Below are 20,754 nucleotides of genomic sequence, written 5' to 3'. Positions count from 1 at the left end.
AACCTCCGAGCACCTCTGCCTAGGGGGAGCTGCCTTTCCTCCCTCCACCTCCGAAAGCAGGACCCCTGTGGGGCTCCCACGGCCCCTGCAAGACACCTCCTCCTCCTCCGAGCTCTGTACCTGGATGCTGCGCTCACAGCAAGGGCAAACCACGCTCTGTTGGCACATCCTACCCAGGGATGTTTCCTGAGGCTCAGCCCGGGGTTGATGGAGCCAAGCCCCCAGCTCAGTCCCCAGGAGCTCCTCAGAATTCCCTTTCCCTGCCTGTCGCACACCCTCTCCATGCCTCTCCTTCCCCTGCTACTGAGTCCAGCAGATGCCTGGGCACATCAGGGAAACCACAGGCTTTGGGCAGAATCAGCTTCAGAAAAAAAGATTTAGCTCTGTCCTTGCTCAAGCCTGGTGGGGCTCACAAAATAGGCAGGAGATGGAGATTCTGCCATTTGGTGGAAGGGACGTTCATGGAGTAAAGAACCACCTCAAACCTCCTGACCATAGCGCATGCCTTAAAACCACCCTCATCAACGTGAATTAACAGCATGCAAGAAGCAATGCGCATGATGGAGAGTCATTCCTACATGAACTGTCCATGCAGAGGAGGGGGAGACAGAGCAGGCTCTGGGAAGATGTGCACATAATCCAGCAGAGAACATGTTGAGTCGAGGACCTGAACCATATGAGAGTACTCTTCTCATAACCTGTCCAGGACTCTCCAACAGGCACTGGTCCACAAGGGCTGGGTTATCCCACAGAAGGGTCACAGTGTGCAGAGTTAGCACTGGTTTAGGACTGGTTTAGCAGTAGCTCAGTCTGGCCCAGCACAGACTGCACTGCAAGGCTTGGGGCAGCAAAATGGTCCCACTTGCCAAAGCACAGCCCTCAGAGAGGCTGGGCGTGCACTGCCTCACCTGCAATACCAACATATGGGTCATCTGAGGATGCTGCTCCTCATAAAGCTCCTTCCTGAGGGCACTGATGGAGCTCAGCTCAGGGAACCAGAAGAAAATACAGACTGCAGCAAGATGGACCTGCTCAGGGCAGGCATGGGTCCTTTCTGCAGCATCTGGTCCATGGATCACCTCAGTTGTAACATGGACCTGTGGCCATGGGGCACTTCCCACCAGTGTACCTCCAGGCCAGGCTGGGGCTTATGCTGGTCCTCAGGTGAGCGTGGCTCCTGCAGACAAGTGCAATGACTTCAAAACCCTGAGACATTCAAGGAGAAACCTGGAAAGCCAGCCACAGCCTGAAGCCCACCCAGGCTCAGGGTGTAACTTCTAACCAGGTAGGGGCCCTGGCTTCCAACCCAAACCACCCTGGGATTCTGGGATTCTATGACTACAAAGTGCTCCTGGCACAGGCTCTGCAGCTCCACAGACATCCTGCCCCTTGTGAGAACAAGATGCTCTGCCCCTCCAGCGACCCTGCACCATGCAAGCAGAGCAACCTCTCTCAGATCAAGGTCCTGTGGACCATGGAGCTGGGCACGGTGAGTCCATCCACCCTCTCCTTGCTATAACACACGCAATCCTCAGCCAGGAATGAGGCTGCCCCATGCTAACCACATCAGTCCTTTCAAAACTCCCCCTTTGGCTCACAGTGGGGGATCCCTGCTGGTGAGGGAAGCAGCGAGGCAAGAAGGCAGAGGCACTGCTTTCATGTGCAGCAATAGGAAGGGGCTTTGTGTCCCTTCTGAGGGACCTAATTGCACAAGAATCACACACACACACACTCCTGAATCCAGTGAGCAAAGCCGTGGCTGAGAATAGCAAACACCTATCAAGCACAAGCTGGGTCATCTCTGTTTTGAATTGTCTATGTGGTTTGCTACAGGAGGGAGGAAAAAATAATCCAACCCACTTCTGCTCTCAAGGCTCCAGCTCTGGAAATGCCATTATGCCTTGGCTTGTACAGGGAATTTTACAAAGCTCAGTTGAAGGAAAACCTTGACTCGTACAGTGAGAGATAAAAATCCTCAATGTTCACAAATGAATGCACCCATCTGCTGTGCACTGTGTTATCTCCCTCCAAAAGAAAGAGGAAAAAAAGAGGGGGAAAAAAAAAGAGGAAAAAGTGAATTGAACTTTGGATGCTTTTCATTTCCCTACAATGTGCAGCAAACTGTGATTCCTATTCATTACGAGAGAAGATTGACATTCATTATAGTGTGCATTAAATTCCTCATTCTTCTTCTACCTTCAAAATTAGTCTACAGAGGGTAGTAACTAGCAATTTCTATATTGAATTTCTAGTAACTACAGTGGGGGTTTTGTTCCAAATAAGCAAGGCAATTACGAGACACACTTCTTCTTGAAATGGTGAAACAGGCAGTGCCATTTGAAACCTCCATTGCTTCCCTTTACAGCTGCAGTTAGATGCGTGCACAAGCAGCTCACATGTTTGCTCCTGAATGCATTTTGGAAGGAATGCCTCCACCCCAGAGCACAGGCATCACACAGTGGGTGGGAGCTGCAGCTCTGATGTGTGCAACTGCGATGTATTATCAGACATGGGAGAGCCCTCATTTCTTCTTTATTCAAAGTATTTGTAATAGGCCAGGTTGGACACAGGGGCTTGGAGCTAGTGGAAGGGGTCCCTGCCTGTGGCAGGGGTTGGAGCTGGAGGATGTTTGGGCTGGAAAAGCCCAAACCAGGATGTGATTCTATGATCACCAGATGGCAGATGTGGAGAAGCTGACTATCTCCAGAGGCAAGCAAAGCAGTGGTGAGGAAGTTGTCAATGGGGTCAGAAACCCTATGGCCCACACCTCCTGATGCTGGATTCATATCCATAAAGCCTTCCTGGCTTGCACAGGCTGCCCTGGTGGCAGGGCCAACCTCTGAAGGTGTATGGAGGGCCACCCACATCCTATGCAGACTTCTTAGCCATCCTGAGGATAAAAGCACATGGGATGGAGACCCGCTGGCCCTGCACAGTGCCTGTCCCTCCTTGGCTTGCTCTGGTGGACACTTGGCCCCTCCTGCCAGCCCAGGGCACATCCAGGAGGCAGAGCCCTGTGCCCTTGGGCTGCAGCTGAAGCAGGAGCTGTTCCCTCATGCCTGGCTGGCCACAGCCTGCTGAAGGGATTTCTCAGCAGGGCAGGCAGCATGGGGGCATTATGCAGTGCTGGGTCAGTGCTGAGGACAGACCTGGAGTGCTTTAACCTGGTCAGTAACCTATGAAAGACTCGTTTGCATGTGCAACCCCTGTGCAAAGCCCTCCCCATCCATCCCTTTGCTGATGCTGTGTCCATCGAGAAGACAGCACAGCTTTCACGCAGCACGGGTGCCCCGGTAATGGGTCACTGAAGTAGGAGCTGTCACTCTCCCTGGAAAAGGAGTTACAATAGATGGTGGTGGCTGGAACCCTTTAGCATAGGTACCTGAGAAGGCAGGCTGGGGTGATCCCAAGGGTCTCCGTGCTGGGGCTAAGGGACATGGGCGTTTGGTGAGTTGCACATCAGCCTCAGGGACAGCTGGAGACAGCCGAGGCGGGAGAGGTACACATGAGTGCCACTGCTCTCATCTAGACAGTGAAGCATGGCACCAGACAGACTCTCTTTACAGACACACAGCAATCAATCCCTTGTACTTTGCTATTTCCAGGCCAGGCTCCAAAGTCCCAACCTCTGTCCCTAAGGGACAAAGCCAAAGTCATTGGAGCTGCCCTGCAAGGTGCCAGAGAGGAGCAGGAGACTCTGCAGCATCACATGTGCTCGCCCAGGGCAGGGCATGGTCAGGAGAGATGCCAGGATCAGACACCGAAGGACACAATGAGTTTATGAGGGGCTGAAGGCTGCCAGCACCACCAGCAGAAGACAGAGCAGTATTTCTGCCGCAGGGCAGGTGAGAGCAGTCTGTTACAGACACCACGTGTCTGGAGCCTGTCAGGGGTTTAAGGTGCTGTCTGAGGGTGATTCAGGTTTTGCATCTTTGCCTGGCGAGTTCTCTGTTAGCGCTGCCGGACTGTGAGCACAGCACCTGGATGCTTGTCACACACATCGCCCCATCAACCCTCCACTGATGCACACAGGGAGTTAAAGGCAGCTTGGACAAGGCATGGGCTCGAACATCACGTTATCAGCATCAGCCGAGTAATAAACCTTGTCAGGGACATTCAGGCTTCTGAACCCACCAAGCAAGGGACACAACTGCCTTCCTGCTCGTGAAAGACCTCACTATCAGTGCCAACACGTGAATTGAGATAGCTTTAGTAAAAGCAGGCCACCTCCTTTTACTGGCTGCACTCCCACCCAGTAGTATGTCCCCCTTAGCTATTGCACTTGATGTCCTAAAGACAGTGGAGACCAGGAAAACCCAGCCTGGTTGGTGTATGAGCAACATGAGAAAAGGACCAAGAGGAGTGAGTCTGAGACTTCTACCCAGGGTACAGGCATAGTAATGTGGATTGAAATGCTGTGTCCCCAGAGGCAGCATATCACAGAAGTGGGTGACACCAGCACAGCATCCTGATATGGGAGAGGAAATGCTTCCTGAAATGGAAATATTCCTTAGTGGGCATCCTCCCCATCTCATTGCTCTGAGACTTGGTGTCCATCCCTGCCCTGCATTCCCCTCCAGTGCTCACAGCCCTTCTCCCAAGACTGCTGTGTTTATTGTTTATTGATTGAGGAGATTTTAATACACCTTGTGATGGATTTGTAATAGCTCTTATCTGAATGTACAGAGAGTTGCACAATACACGCAGAGCTTTGTCATTCTCTTCATTAGCCCCCAAGCAAATAAGAGTACACTAGATCTGGAGATCCTCAGAGCCTCATGCTCCCCTCCTCAGAGCCACCGGATATGTGAGTGCTAATTCAAACAGTTCAGGCTGCTTGGAAGGGCACCTCCAACGTGTTTGTCATCACTTTCAAAACCTTTATTTACTCTGTGCTGTTCCCAAAAACCCCTCTGGGAGCTGGGAAATGAATCTATTTTCCTATTGAAACCCATCACATGGACATCCTGCCTTGCTATTTTTAGGGATGCTTGTGAAGGCAGGCTACACTCTGTTATTTCAGGGTCCTGCCAGCCTACAGCTACCCATGCTGGCTGATAGCAGAGGGTCCTGGAGGAGCGCCCAGCTGCACACCTTGGCTTGTTCTCTGAGAGTTTCTGCTCTGCTGACCCTGAGGCATTTGTCCTGAGCACAGACAGGTCTGTACCAGCAACCATAATAACCCTGCAAGAATGTAGAGGTGACACCATGCACAGGGCTACACAGCCAGAGCCATTCACACAGCTCTGCTCGTGTATTCTGCCTCCCCAGAGCTGCACCTGAAGCCAGCACAGTCCAGAGAGAAATGGTGGAAGTGCTGCAGAGACAGAAACATCCAACACCTAAAGAGGGCCTGCAAGAGAACTGGAGAGGGGTTTGGGACAAGGGCCTGTAGGGACAGGCCAAGGGGAATGGCTTGAACCTGCCTGAGGGGAGACTGAGCTGAGCTCTTAGGCAGAAGCTCTTCCCTGTGAGGGTGCTGAGGCGCTGGCACAGGGTGCCCAGAGAAGCTGTGGCTGCCCCATCCCTGGCAGTGCTCAAGGCCAGGTTGGACACAGGGGCTTGGACCAAGCTGCTCCAGTGGAAGGGGTCCCTGCTCGTGGCAGGGGTTGGAGCTGGAGGAGCTTTAAGGTCCCTTCCAACGCAAACCAGGTTGGGATTCTGTGATATCCACCCTTGCAGGAGCTCATACAAGCAACAGAGCTGATGTGGCAGGGAAGGCTTTGGCAGGCAATCCAGCAATCAGGGCAAAGCCCTCCAGGGATGTTGATACAGTCTTTGGTTATTCACCTGTCCTGAAATTCATCTGCTTTGCCGGCCACTCCTGTCCACGCTGTAATCACACCTCCTTGTTTGTTCCATAGCTACCTCCCAGAGGCAGCCTCTAAACTCAGCCCCTCATTTCAAGCCTCTGGTCTGAGCTGGGGTTGTCCCATCAGTCACTGGCAGCTGTGAGAGCTGGGATTCCCTTTAGCTCTTCGCCTGTTGCACATTCAATGGAACAGGGAGCTCCCTCCTGCTGCAGCAGCATCGTCTGGATCTGACCCTGCAGCGGTCCCCAGGACAGGGGAGCCTTCCCTAGCATTGGGCTGGCTCCCCCGAGCTGCTCCAGGCACTGTGAGATGTGCCACTGCTGAGAGCTGCCCCAAGCACCCAGCGGTGGGGACATCATCTCCTGACATCACCCAGGAGCTGGCTCAAGCCACTGAAACGCGTTCCACCCATCACATCCCATCAGCTCAGGGCAGGCTCTGCTGACAGCAAGGTCAAGCACCTGAGCTCCCAGCACTTCCACAGCACTGGAGATCCTGCTCTCAGGGAGCACCCAAAGACTCCCCAGAGGACCCAGCTCCCCGTGCTATGGGTTGGCCGGATACATCCCCAGAGACAGAGCATGAGCCAGTGATGCCCATTCCTTCCCAGCAATCCCAGCTTGATGCCCTGAGTGACATTTCCCAGGAAAAGAACAGCTCAGGCAATTCAAAGGTTAGATTTGCATATTTCCTGGTGCTGCTCTCAAGAGCCAGTCAGTCACTGGTTGGAATTGCTGCCAACCTGCTGCACAGGGAGCAGCAAACACCCAGACCCCACCAAGGCTGAGGGACCCTCCTGGGTGGCACCATGCAACTACTTCACATGGGCCTTTAGCTCTGAAAGGGAGCAAAGCAAAGGAGCACGAGCAGTGGAGGGGATGAAGCTCTGGCCATGCATCCGCAGCGCTGCCCAGGGAGCTGAGGAGGAAGCCAACATTACCTCTGTTACTCCCTCTGAGAAGCAGTGAGGACTGCATGCATCCCAAAGCAAAGGAGGCACTTCTGTATTAACTAGCATAACATCTGCTTTCAACACTGTGCCTGGGACTGTACTGCTCCCAATAATGTGCCCATGGAGGCCACAGAAAGTCTCAACAAAAAGCTCCGAAGGCTACAGGCTCAGCAAAACGCTGCACATTAAATACTCTTCTGGTGTGTGCAAAGGACTGTTACCAATTCAAATGAACAAGCCACAAGTGAATCACCCAACAGGGAAGGGTTGGCTTCAGCTCCACAGAAGCAAAGCAGCAGTCAGGGAGGGCTCTCACTGGGACAGGGCTCAGGCTCAACAGCAACACAAGGAGAAGCTCCTCAGCAGCACACTTGGTGGGAGACACAGGGCACAGGACCACCCTGCAGCACCAGCTCCCATCTCAGCAATGCTATGTGGCTCAGCATCAGCCCAGACAGAAACAGAGGCAGCCCCTTGTGCAGCACTCACCATGCCCAGCTGGCTCCAAACATATGCATGGCCCTGGCACACACAGCCCCACATGTGTGCACATGGGTCCCATACATCCAGGCACATCCACACTACCAAATGGGCATTTTGGTCCTACAACCATCCCTACAGCCTCATCATCCAGAAAGGCCTGGGAGCCCCCTGCAAGGCTGCATGAGGGTGCACTTGATGTGAACGGTGGATCTTGCCCATCACCTCATGAGAGGTTATGGGGAGCGGGGGATCAGTAGTGGGGAGCTGGGGATCACAGTGGCAGCTGACTGCAGCCTGAGCTAAAGGTTCAGAGTCAAGGCTCTCATACAGGGGCTGTTGGGGTGCACTTGCAAACATCGTTCATCTCCTTTTCCTCTCTGTCAATTCTGACAGTCACAACGAGGTGCAATTTTCCTTACAGTATCATTTAGCTCCCATCACACTGAGAGAATCCTGTGCCATTATAGCCCTATCCCCCATTATCACTTCCCACTTCTCCTAGTGCAAAGTGTCAGGCTCATTCCTTTAATTCACAACACCTCTCAATTTTAGAGGCAGCAGTAAATGCCTGCCCTGCCCCAGCCCTGGATGCAGGGCAAGCTCACGTCTTCGTTAGCAGCCCAGTGCTGCTTTCCCCACCTTCAGAGCAACTGGACATGGGACCTGCAGTGCCATCAGTTTGCTCTATCTCCTCCCATGGGGATGCTCAGTCTGCACTGGGTCTGTTCTAACACAGGGGCTGTGGGGAGAGGCAGGGGGGAAGCAGACATCACCCCTGGCACCTGGACAGAAGGAGTACGATGAAGGCTGATGAGGAGGGGCTGCGTGCCCGTGGCCTGTGTGTATCACAGGGTAAATCACTCTCCTGACAGCAGGTCACCAGTGGAGCTGGACCTGGTGACCCCGTGCTCTGCTCCTGGCCTGTGCACTGTCTGCATTGCAGCAGCAGGCAGCAGCACGTGGCCAAGCTCGACTACCCCATCCACACAGTGAGCAGAGCAAACCCCACATCCACCACTGCAGGGTTTAGGGGGTTTGACATCAGCAGGTTCCCCCATAAAGCCATTGTTTTACAGGGTGGCTTTCTGAGCAGGAAACAGAGCACAAATGTGCATAGCAAGGGAGTCATGCTCAGATGAGCAGCAGTGAAGCCTTCATTTTAGGAAGAGAGAAGCAAGCTAAAAAGAAACCCAGCCAAAACCAACACAGCTCACACACTCCAGAGTGTCCATCTCAGCTGCAGCACGAGCAGGGAAGAGGGTGCGGGCAGGAAAATGAGCCCACAGCACACAGAAAGCTGCCTTGGCTGGCACCCCGTGGGTGTTTGCCAATGCAGCAAGCTCAAAACGCAGGCACTGAACACGTCAGAGGGCTGGGATCCCCCTCCAGCACCTACAGCAGAGCCGGTGCAGTGCAGGGAGCTCCAGGGAGCCCAGCACAGCTCCCCTGCACTCTCGCCAGCCCTGCAGCCCATCCATCACAGCACAAGCCCAAGACACTTCACGTAACACTGGGCAGGTGGCAAGGCTGCAGCAGGCCAGGGCTCTTCTGGGGGATCCTCATGACAATTAAAGCATGCCAGATGCTGCTGCGTGAGGGGCGAGCCCAGCTCCAGCTCCCACGCAACACGCACTGTGCCAACACGCCAGCAGCTCACGCACGCAGTGACACGCAGTCAGCCCCTTCCCCACGTGCCAGCTCCCAGCAGCAACACACCAACTGCAGCTATCCCAAGAGAGAGCAAATTCCCCTGAGTACCAAGTGGCTCTGCAACCCCTTCCTTATGCAGGCTGCAGCCGCGGGCACCCCTTCTCCATCACAAGCATTGTGTGCCCATGCCTGAGGTCAAGCTCTCCCAAGCTCCTTATAAATCCAAGGTGCTCAGGAAACGACCAAGCACACTGCTTTGAACAGAACTATGTCCCCACAGCCCAGATGGCCACCCAGGAGCTCAGGATTCATTGTAAGCCTAGGAAAACAGCAGGAAAGCCGAAAATAAACAGAGCAAAAGGAGAGCATTTCCCAGCAGAAAGCCATGGCCAAGTCAAGTCAGTCTCTTCTGGCTGGCTCCCAGGAGGCAGCTCACATTCATCTGCTGTGCCACCGGCAGAAACGTCTCTCCCTGGCTGCACTGCTCCTGTGGTGCTCCCATCCAGTCACCCACACCACCAGGGAGGCAGCAGCAGCAGCCCCAGCCCCTCACGGAGCCTCCTGCCAGGGCTTGGGACCCCCCCTCTGCTGCACACAGGGCAGGAAGCAGGCTCAGGGAAATGGGAATGGGGCTCGCTGAGCTGAGGATGCTTAACTGGCCACTGCCTGGTTTCTGGACAGCACATTTCCCCTTAGCACAGCCCAGTGCCCCAACAGCAAAAACTGTGTCGTGATAGAACTGCTTCTTGCTAAAAAGACCAGGAGTTCCAGAGTTTGAGCATTCTGGGTTGAGAGAAAACACAATAAAGAATCATAACTAGTTTATTAATACAGGGGAAATATAGTAACAAAAGATAAAGGGTATCTCTGATGGTTGGTTATCTTACCAAACCCAAGGACCATGTGATGAGAATGAGGAAACCAGCTCTGAGAAACATCATCGCAGTGCAAGGAGGCAGGGTCAACCTTAGCAGGCATCCCCGCAGAGGCAACACTGACGTGGGTGGTATGAGGATCTGCCTCCCACCATCGCATGAGGCTTGGGCTTTTATACTGACCAAAATGCACACCCATTCCGATGCAGGGGGGCAGCCTCCATCGGAAGAAGTGGCCAGCAATATCCAGAAAGGCCTCCAAGGGTTGGGACTTTTCCAGGGAGCTCTAAAGAGGAACTTTGCAGGTAGGAACCAAAGCTGGACTCTCCGGGGAGGAGCCAAAGAGGACGAACAGCACTTCCCCACCGTTGTGTGTTTCACCATGGACCATTATCTATTGTCCCTGACACACCAGGAGAGCTGGCTCATCTGCCTTGTGGGTGACATCAGACCCAGTGATGTTACCTCTTCCCATCTTAGGTTCTACAACCCCTCGGCCAGGCTCTGCCTCCACACCCCAGCTGAAGTCTCACTTCACTGCACGTTGTCAGAAATTGAGGCTTAAATATGACATGTCAAAATCCTGCACGATCTGGCACCCCCATGACTCCCAAGCAGGCTCGGCTGGCAGCATCCCTTTGCTGTCTCACCCAGAGGGGCTCAGATTCATCTTCTGGATTGAAATTGAAGCGGCCAAGTGGGGGATTCCTCAACTGCCAGCCTGCACAGTGCAGAGGGAGCAGGGGCTGGTGTGGACAATGCAGCCCTGCAGCACAGCCTGGGCCCCTGACCATGTGGCTTCCCATCTGCCCCTAACACCAGCCTGGCTGGGACCATCCAGGCAGCACCATCATGAAACCCCATGCTGGTCATGCACTGATGTTGGTCTTTGGAGAGAGCTGGGCTGCTCTGCAGACCTTTGCATGCTCTGTGGAGAGCCCAGCAAGGTATGAGAGGGCTGTTAGAGGAGCATGGCCAGAGCAAAGGGGCAAGGCAGATGTGTAACAGCAGGATCAGGCCTCCTGCCTGCCTGCAATGCAATGCCTGCCTGCAGCTAATGGGTTCATCCCTAATCATCATCAGCTATGGGACATGCCTTGAATGCAGGTGACAGATCTCAGCCTGCTCCTGCTGCTGATCCCCCTCCTGCCTCACATCTGGCAGCAGCTGCTGCCCCAGCCCAGCAGGTCCAACAGGCCATCCCCACATCCAGCTTCCTCCTGCAGAGCATCCCACCATTCATCACTATGCATGTGGTTAATGTTCGCACTCAGGACTGGGAGCTGCTGTAATTACCATTATTCATCCCCCCTCCCTTCAGGAAGTATTAGCTGCAGATTGAGGAAAGAGGGAGGGAGGGAAGTTCCTGGACTTGATAAATCAGCTGCTGGCAAAGAACCAAGCCAAACATGACCTGGATGCACAGGCACCCAGGAATGGACACAAATGCCCCAAACACAGCCGGCACCACGCACGTGGAAGTCACGGAGGGGCTGGTGTCTGTGGGTGCATCTCTCCAGGCAGCTACACCTCTTTAGGGGAAGGTTTGCATTCAAACCAAGGCTAAGTGGAGGCAAACCGATTCATCTTCACACAAGTGAAAGCCAGTTTAGCTGAAGGTGAGTGGGGACAGAACTAACCAAAGCCATGATATGAGTGCCTACACAGACATGAAGCAATTAGCCTTCACAGTGGCCAAGACATCAACAGAGGTCTCAGCCCTGCTGCTAGCAGAAGAGCCAGGGCAAAACGTCCCACCTGACCTTATGGGAAGAAAGCTGCCTCACATCTTCCAGCCCTAGGACACTGAAGACCTTCCTTCTGCCCCCAGTTCCAAAGCACCTCTGGCCTGGGTGCACTACACAGCTTCAGAACAGGATGTGCAAATGTTCATGGGTGCAGCTCCTTGCAAGCAGAGAAAATGCCATAGTCCTGGAAACCCAGAGTGAGCCCCTCCACTAACACTTGGTGCTATTGCTCCTGAACACACAGGAGGGGAAGGGTACCCCTGCTCTGAGCCTGCTTGCTTTTGCATAAAGGCTGCTGACCCGTGCTGGCGGACACTGCCTGCTGGCAGCACCAGAGAGGCTCCACTTCACGAACAGCTCCAAAGTGCCCCCAGCGCAGGACGCGGTGTTCTTGTGCAGCACAGAGAAGCCGCGAGCAGTAAATACAGGCCGGCATCACGTTACCCACCTGACAACGCTGGCTGCTGTCAAACTGTGTGGATACCAGCACAGACTCCTGTCTTTTCTCCGAAGGGAAAGGGACAGACAGCCCTCTAGTGTAAAGCCAACGCTAACCGTGCTTGCACGGGCATGGAGAGCATCAGTGACAGCCAGACCCACACCGGACACATGCTCTTGGGAAGGGACCTGTGCCCATGCAGATGCCTTTGCTCCCGAACTGCTCACACTGCAACTTCCCACCACCCCTCAAAATATGCCCATGCCCTGGAGATGCTCCAGTCCTGAGGGTCCTGGTGGCTTTCAGGCGGTTGTTTTTCTCTGCAGAGGCAAATACAGCATTAACAGCCTCAGTATTTGCTCTTAGGATTCAAAAGGTGCCTTTTGTCAGAGGAGGGTTCCAAAAGACTTTTGAAATCCCCTCTTGCCCCACAGCTGATGGCACATCTCTGACAAACCCTCCCCGCCACGGTGTCTGGGAGCAGGAAAGCTGAAATCGGGACTTCCAAAGATGTTTTCCTTTCCCCTCCCTCCTCAGCTTCTGCTTAAGAGCCAGCCTGAGTTCACATCTCCTCCCTGCTCACGTCGCTGTGTTATGCACATGGGGCATCCCACGTGGCTCCCATCATCACTCACAGCCGTAAGAACGATGCACAATTACAGTCAATATTGAAAGTCATCAAACAAGCACACCCAAATTTAAGCAGTCACACTATTCACTCTGACATAACGACCCCGGGTGCGGAGCAGAGCTGTGCTGGAGCTGGGAGAGCACGGGTCTGCCCACAGGCTTCACAACATAATGAAAACACAGCACTTTTAAATACTTTTCCCAATCCAGCTCACAAAATCTGTCACTTTGATGTGAACGGCCCCAGCCTCAGACTAATCACTCACTTTTACTTTCTCTTTAGTAGCTAAAGAGGCAAATGAACTCCCAGCAAACTGCGCAGCTCCAGGAGAAGAATTCTGTAGCCAGATGGTTCTTGCAGAGGATTTGTTCTTTAAAACAAAAGAGTGAGCCCGTTTCCCCAGTGAGCAGCACACAGGAGATGATCTGACACATGAGCAACCTATTCTGAATGGTTATCCTAGAGCATTGCTCCCACCACTGAAGTGCCTCTTCTTCCTAAATTATCATGTCAATTGTAATCATCACTAATAACTGATCAATTAGTACAAGTCCATGTATGGTACTATAATTATCCCATGCACTCAGGGAAGAAAGGGAAGCATCAAATTTGAATGCAAACACTGCTTTGTTTGCAGCAGAAGGTACAACACAGGGAGATGAAAGAAAGCACAACTGTTAAAAAGGCAACAAGATACAAAGAGCCATCTGAGGGAATATGTCAAACTCCCACGAGATGGAGCAAAGCTGTGATGGGCTGGAAACCCCCATGCAGGCAGCGAACCTCACTCTGCTGCTGTATTTGATTTGCTTTCCCTGGACCTTTTTCATGTCCATGTGGAATTGCAGCTGGGGATGGGGATCAAAGCATAGCTGACAATAAAGACTCTCCAGACCTTCATGGAGATCTCCTTGGATAAAGTACAGAAATGCAAGACAATAAAGTTTTTCTCAGCTGCAGGAACTAAACAGCAAAACAAGTATCATTTGGAGAAAGGACTTTGATCACATAAGGATATTGATGGTGGAAGGAGGAAGACAACCCATGTCAAGGAGTAGCTTCTCCTTAGCTGTCTGGACTGGAACTTGGGCAGTAGCACAGGGAACAGGGAACAACTATTCAGCTTTGAAGAAGCCAAGTGGAGGGTGGAAACCTTGAGCTTTTTCAAGTGTTTCTGATCCACTGCTAAATAACACTTCTGTATAATAAAGATACCAATTTACATGCAGGTAAGCATTTATTTTATTGAATATCCAAGAGTTCTGAATGAGCGAAAAAGTATGAAGTACTCACTTGGTAGAAGAAGTGCATGAGGTTCTGCACCTGAAGCATAATAACCCCATGCATCAGTACCAGCCTGCAGGCTGTGAGCAGCAGTCTGCTGCCAATGGCCTGGGAGCTATGGTGGACACCAGGGTGAACATGAACCATAGAATGGTTTCGGTTGGGAGGGACCTCAAAGCTCCTCCAGCTCCAACCCCTGCCACAGGCAGGGACCCCTTCCACTGGAGCAGCTTGCTCCAAGCCCCTGTGTCCAACCTGGCCTTGAGCACTGCCAGGGATGGGGCAGCCACAGCTTCTCTGGGCACCCTGTGCCAGCGCCTCAGCACCCTCACAGGGAAGAGCTTCTGCCTAAGAGCTCAGCTCAGTCTCCCCTCTGGCAGGTTCAAGCCATTCCCCTTGCCCTGCCCCTGCAGGCCCTTGTCCAAAGCAGCTCTCCAGGCACTATGTGCACCATCATGCCTACTCCACCACTGCCAAGCCTGGTGATGGACAAGAGGTATCCCAACCTTGCCAAAGGAACATGGGCCACTTATGGTCTTGACCTAGGCCAGGGGACAAAGGGCTTGAGCAGCCTTGGCCAGACAGGCCAAGAAGTCTGAGCTAAGGCAGAGCATATCTCCACCCTTGGAGATGACATCCATCCCTGACAGCCCCTGAGCAACCTGATCTAGCTTTGAGATGAGCTGTGCTTTGAGCAGGAGGTTGATTAGATACCTCCAGATGTCTCTTCCAAACTATCCTATGTTTTATGACAGCAAAACATGCTCTAAGCCCTGCTTTGCCTGTCTCTAACACTGGACCCTGACACTGCTGGCTGGCTGGGGGAGAAGGGTTGGAGCCTGCTACTTGTGAGTCATGAGGCTGATGCTTCACACTGCTGAGCTACCAAGAAACTGTACTAAACCCACCAGCACTGGAATACTTCCTTGCTTCCAGTTTCCCCAATGTTTTGCCCATGCTTCTGTAATGCTTCAGCTTTTCTTGACAACCAGGAAGGCTACAAAAATCAAACTCAAAGTACTCTTCTAATCCCCCGATTCCAGGAGCAGAGACTTGAGAGGGACAGTAAATACTGTAAAATCTGCTGGTGCTATTGATCAGCTCCAAGCTTCAATGCAAACATTGTGAGGAAGGCAAGGCCAGACCAGAGATAAACCTGCTGGTGATGCAGCAACACCCCTAAGGGGAGCATCATCGGTCTTGTCACCTGGCACTGTGTCACTGCTCAAGGAGTGATCTGTAATTGCACAGACCTCCACGTTTTAGCTCTGGACTGACCTTTAAAAGCATATTCTGGATCCCCTGGGAGATAGCTCAGCATCACTCTCCTGTCTTAGAGCTGGAAATGTGAAACTAAATCACAGAAAGGCTCATTGACCTGGTCAAGGGTACAGAGAAGTCAGAAGCAGGGCCAAGATGAGACTCCTGAAGCCCTGGCTCCCAGGAGCTCTCTAAAAGCCAAGTAAACACGGACAGGGTCTATGCAACACATGCAGATGTGTTCCGTGTTACACAGAGCCTTTCCACACATGCTGCACACACCCCATAGAAGGTACTTTGACACCAGTCTGCTCTGCATCTACCTGTCATCCCTGACCACCACCATCAGTCACCCAACACTCATGCTGCTGCATGTCTCAGTGGCCACAAAAAGATACCAGCACAGGCTGAGGTGAGCTGCACATTTTAGCAAAGTCTGTGTGAATTGCTTTGGCATCTCCATGCAAACACAGAAGGATCCACACTTTGCTTCTTTCAGCTCATCATGACTTTTCAGTACAGTTGTCTCCTTTGCTCTCAGTCCCTGGAAACCTCCAGGAGTTGCAACCACAAGCATGAAAGGGGAGGAGAGGCTGGGCTTTGTAGATCACAAGCCTTGCTCCTCCCTCCCACACCTCTGTGTGTGTCTGTGATGGGGGAGCCTGAAACCCCATTACTCACAAATTCCAGATAGATCCATCTGGCTCTAGGACACAGCACCAGGCTTTCTGCATGGGCAGGAGGGAGAAGCCCTTGTAGGCACCCTACTATAATGCTGCCTGCTGCCTCTTACAAGGCCTCGTTGCAGTGGTACAGGATACTGCTATTCCACTGTGCGCGTGCCTCCTGCATAAAGAAAAAATCTCTCTAAGAACATCAAAAGAGGAACTTGGCACTCAGATACATCTTAATGAAGGTGACAGCAGCAGAAAGCATTGCAAATCCAAGGGGAAGAGAATGCACACCTAATTAGACTGACTCCTTTCTTCTGCCTGCGGCTGGATGCGCAAGGTGAATCCTGCTCTGGGACCGCAGCTTCAGCCCCTGCAAGAGGTTTGCAGGGTCAGAGCAGAGATTGGAGCTCAGAGATTCACAGTGTTCCTTGTCCTGCTTTATGCTGAGGCTCTGGCTCAACTGATCTTCCCTCTCCCTCAAGGCTCGGGAGGATGGGAAGGGAAGGAAGTCACTGCACTTTCCAGGGCAGGCAGCAGCTCCGCACAGCCAGTATCACCATGCCTGCAGTGTGTGTAGCAGTAAGCCTGAGAGCTGGCCTGTGGAGCATCCTTCCCCTTCCCTGCCCCCACCTGATAGTCTCCCTCGCTGCTTTCAAGCCAAAGAAGGTGGAAAATTCACACAAGCACTGCTGGATTTTGCAGATTTTGCTTATTCCTCCAGAAGGTTCAATGGCCAAAGTCCTCATTAGTGTCAGAAGAAGATGACATGGACCCAAGGCCTTCAGTCCCAGCACGCTGGTTGTCACCGAGTTACCAAGACATCACGTGAGTTGTGGACCCCCACGTCTTCTGTGCCAGCTTCCAACTCCACGGTGAGCCACCAGGCTGAGTGAGACAAGCATTCCCTTGTCCTCTCCTTCCAAGCCCTCTGAGCAGGGCAGGTAGCACTCAAAAGCAGAGGGCACACCTCCGTTGGGTTGCAGTTTATCCCCTTGCTCCCTCCCACCACCGCTGCCTCCACACTTACGAGCAGCAGGAGGCTCCCGGGCGGGTTTCACTCAGGTGAAGCCCAAAGCACCCGAACACGGAGGGAGGCGATTAATGAAGGACCGGGCTTGCCGAGGCAGGTGAGCGGCTCCGGTTCCCGCAGCCGCCGGGAGAGCAGCGGCGCCTTCCCCGCCGCTCCTCATTATCTTCCAGCGAGCTTTGTCTGGCGCTCGTAGCGGGGAGAGCATCGCAGCGGCAGCAGGGCCACAGCGGCACCCGCGCGGACGCAGCTCCTCCGCCTTTCTGCCCTGTTTCTCTTTAGAGACCTGCTCCAAAGCGCCTCTCTGATGGTCCCACAGGGGCTGCGGGGTGTGCTGCCTGAGGGGAGAGGGGGGACCAAGCTCAGGAAATGCTGCAGCTCCTTGACACGAAGTGAACATTATACAGAAATATAAAATAATAGCTGATGAATCGTGTTTTCTGAAATTGTTGCTCTCACAGCAGTGAATAAGTGCGGTTGATGCAGGTTCTCATAGCACCGACCTGTCAAACACAGCTTGTGTTTGGATTTTGGTTTTAAATATATTTTATAAGAGAGTAAGTATGGAAAGGCCTCTTTCAACTGTTAATAAGGCAGCAAGTGCTGAGAACAGGCAAAAGCTCTGCTGACAAACTGCCCCTGGTGGCTATTTCTGGCTTAGACTCGAAGTATCCTGGCAGGCCGCGGTGGGAAATGTAGTCCACATACAGTAAGATGGGCATTCATCTAAACATCATCTCCCAAGGTTCATGAAGACTTTACAGTCGCAACTAGCAGCAATCCAGGCTGCCCAGCCTCTCACGGGAGCAGTTCATAAACTGCAGGGGAAAAAAACCCAACCCAAACCCCTCGAAGCCTGTTCTATAAATAAAGCTGTTGTAACACAGTTTTTATATTTCATTATCTCTGCGTTGTTTCACATTATGCTGGTAGCAGCCGGGAGTGTTACAGTGTAGAGAAAATGCTGCAGCAGGATGGGGGAGAGGCCACCCTGCTTGCCTGTACCACACCATCACCTGGGTACCACGCCACACAGCCCACAGCCACCCCACAGCATCACTGTACACAAACAAGGCACACCACTGGCTTGGCACACAACCACGGGGTTCACATCACCAGGTAACCTGTATACCAGGCTACAGCATAGCACATAGCAAACGTCAGTATCTCCCTCAAGGGCCCATGGAAGAAACAGTCACTGCAACCTGCTCCCAGGGTGTTTTCCAAACAGGCATATATTGGCCGTTTCAGGTTTAAAACCGATGCAAACTCTCTAAAGGAGGTGGTGTGTCATTTGGGTCAGGGCTTGGAGATGTCTTTTGATCACCACAAATAAATCGGCCAGAGTGCCCTCCAAACCAGAAAGGAATAAGGAATAAATAAATCAACAAAAAGACTGTATTTGTGTCACTGATGGGAACAGGAAGCAAGCTGGAGATGGCACACACGGGAGGAGGCTCTGCGTGCCCAACACTGCCTTGACCAGCAGCCTGGACGGCAGCAGAGCTCCTGCACTGGGCTGATCCCACCAGCTTAAAATCGCAACCCGTGGGCTGGGTTTCCAGCCACCACACCCGGGTGGTGGCACACGCTTCTCCGAGTGCTCTGAACCTGCAGCGTGAGCGCGTGTGCTCCTCCGAGTGCAGATCTTTATTTCGGGTTCCACCCGGAGCCGCACGGCGGGGCGGCTCCGACAGCAGCCGCAGCCCCATCCCTCCACACCGGGGGCTGGGAAGCGCAGACCATCGCCAGGGATGCCAGAGCAGGGCCATTTCCAGCCCCAGGACCCTGCCCCGCCGCATGCTCTGTGCCTCTGCTCCAGAGGGCCGAGCCCATGGGGGGGTCTTTCCCGCGGCACCCCCGCTCTTCCCAGCCACTGGCTGAAGGACCCCGCACCGAGCGGACGGGAGAGAGGAGCGGCCCCGCCGCACCCCGGTAACCGCCCTCCCTCCCCGAGGAGCCCCAGCGAACTTCCCCGGTCGGAGGCTCCCGCTGGCGGCCGGGCCCGGGGAGCGGAGCCGGGGCAGCAGCTCCGAGCCCAGGCGGGGTGCGGGATGGAGAACAGGCGGTGCCGCTTTCCCCAGCGGTACCAACTTGGCCCGGGCGCCCCAAGGCCGATCCGAGGCAGGAGGGCGGTTACCCCGCTAGCGGGGGCTCAGCCCGCTGCCCTCCATCCATCCCGCTGCCTTGCTCGGCGGATGGAGCCGCGCCGCGCAGTGTCGGGGATCAGCGCGGTGCTCGCACCCGCTCCGGCCTCGCCTCTCCTCCGCTCCTGCAGACGCGGATCTGCCGCTCCCCACCGCTCCCCACCGCCTGCCCGGCCCGGCCCGGCCCCTGGGGGTCCGGCCCCTCTCCCCCGCAGTGGGACCGGGCCGCTCCAGCCGACCCCGCGGGGAAAAACTGAGATAAAGATCCCGAAATAAAGGCAAATAAAGTTGCAGCGAGGGAAGTTCCCGGCACAGCGCGAAGTTGGGGACGGGGCCGCCTGCCCCTGCCGCCCCCCGGGGGGCCCCGGCGGGGGGGGGGGGGTGTGGGGGACGCGGGGACGCACCTACCTTCAGCTATCGCCCTCTTCATCTTAGGGGTCGGGGAAGGCACGTCTGGAGGCGCAAAGTCGAGCGGCGGCGGTACAATCCTTGCGGGAGCGGGGCAGATCCTCGTGCGAAAACTTCAGCCCGAGCGCGGAGCGGCGGCGCTCGGGGCTGGGGGTCGGGGTGTCCCTGTGCCGGCGGCCTCGCTCATCGGGGGAATGAGCAGCCCCCGAGCTGGAGTCAGCATCCAGGCGAGGCTCCCCCTCCCTGCCTCCCTGCCTGCCTCCTCCCTCCGTCCGTCCTTCCTCCTTCCCGCCCGCCCGCCGCACGCACGGGGCCGGGGCTGCGGCAGGAAAGAGCCGGCGGCGGGGAGCGCGGAGCCCGCTGCACTGTATCCCGGGAAGCGAGCGAGCGAGCGAGCGAAGCGGGGCGCGGGGATGGAGAGGCGATGAATGTTTTATGGGATCATGTGGTTTGACGTGAGAGGAATCAGCCTAGATCGGATTTACTGGCTGGAGGAGTGAGAGGGAGGACGGGGGAGACGGGCACGGGATGGCGGGAGGGAGGGAGGGGCCGCGCCGGGGCACACGGAGCGCGCAGGGGACGCTCCGACGGCAGCGGCGGATCCTCGGCGGAGCCCCCGCGGTGCGCGGCAGCGGCCGGGGCAGGGCTGCGAGGGGCCGGGCGGCGCCGGGCGGCTCATTCCTGGAGGAGAGGTGCCACCTAAAGGAAGATGCGGAAAGGGAAGCCCGGGATGCTGCGGGCATCGGCCCGGCCCGTTCCCCGCCGCAGCCGAGCCCGGCGCTGCGATGCCAGGCCCGGGCGGTCCCGGGGATGCAGCGCAGCCGCGGGGTGCTGCAGGATCGGCGGGTGTTTCCCCCCCACGTTGTGGTCCCATCGGAGGCGGCGGGAGACCCCCGGCAGGGCCGCATCCCTACACCACCACCACCCCCCCCCCTCCCGGTGCGGAGCCGCTGCGTTCCCTGGAGGAAGCCTGGCACAGACAGGCCCTTTGGTAGGGTCCGGAAGCGAGAGGTCTTCCTCTGGCATGTCCGAGCCCTCTCACCGGGTCCCACCCCTGCTCTTTGGGATCACTCTCCGGTGTATGGGAAGGATAACAGCTTACCTCAGTTTACCCAAAAAGCATGAGGCTTATACTGGTCGTGGATGAGGCAGGGTAAAGCTGGTTTTCCCATCCTCCTCAGCCCCCCTGCAGCTTCCCTCCTTCCCTGCCCTGGAGCGGACAAGTGCTCACTGCATAGGCGGCTCCATCTGCAGTTGTCCTGGGAGGCAGAAAGAGAGACTTTTATTAAGTGAACTCATTTGCTCGGTGGGGAAAGGAGGAGGGAAGGATGCTGCCAGAGAAAGCTGTACATGGAAACTTAGA

The 20,754-nt window shown here is 54.8% G+C and overlaps 1 protein-coding gene across 1 annotated transcript in view; it reads right to left on the bottom strand.

Moving 5' to 3' along the window:
* Window positions 1-20,011, bottom strand: part of RTN4R (reticulon 4 receptor) — a 73,601-nt gene extending 53,590 nt beyond the window's left edge. The window contains exon 1 of the mRNA XM_061370461.1: window positions 19,392-20,011. Coding sequence (XP_061226445.1) covers window positions 19,392-19,413 — 22 coding nt within the window. The 5' untranslated portion in view covers window positions 19,414-20,011. The remainder of the gene's footprint in view (window positions 1-19,391) is intronic.
* Window positions 20,012-20,754: the final 743 nt, after the last annotated feature.

This window comes from Neopsephotus bourkii, unplaced genomic scaffold (genome assembly GCF_033783945.1).
Source record: "Neopsephotus bourkii isolate Nb327-2 ecotype Australia unplaced genomic scaffold, CSIRO-AGI_Nbou_v1 NB_1542, whole genome shotgun sequence".
Taxonomy (NCBI): domain Eukaryota; kingdom Metazoa; phylum Chordata; class Aves; order Psittaciformes; family Psittacidae; genus Neopsephotus; species Neopsephotus bourkii.
Note: the sequence above shows the minus strand (reverse complement) of the source record. Positions and strands in the feature narration are given on the sequence as shown.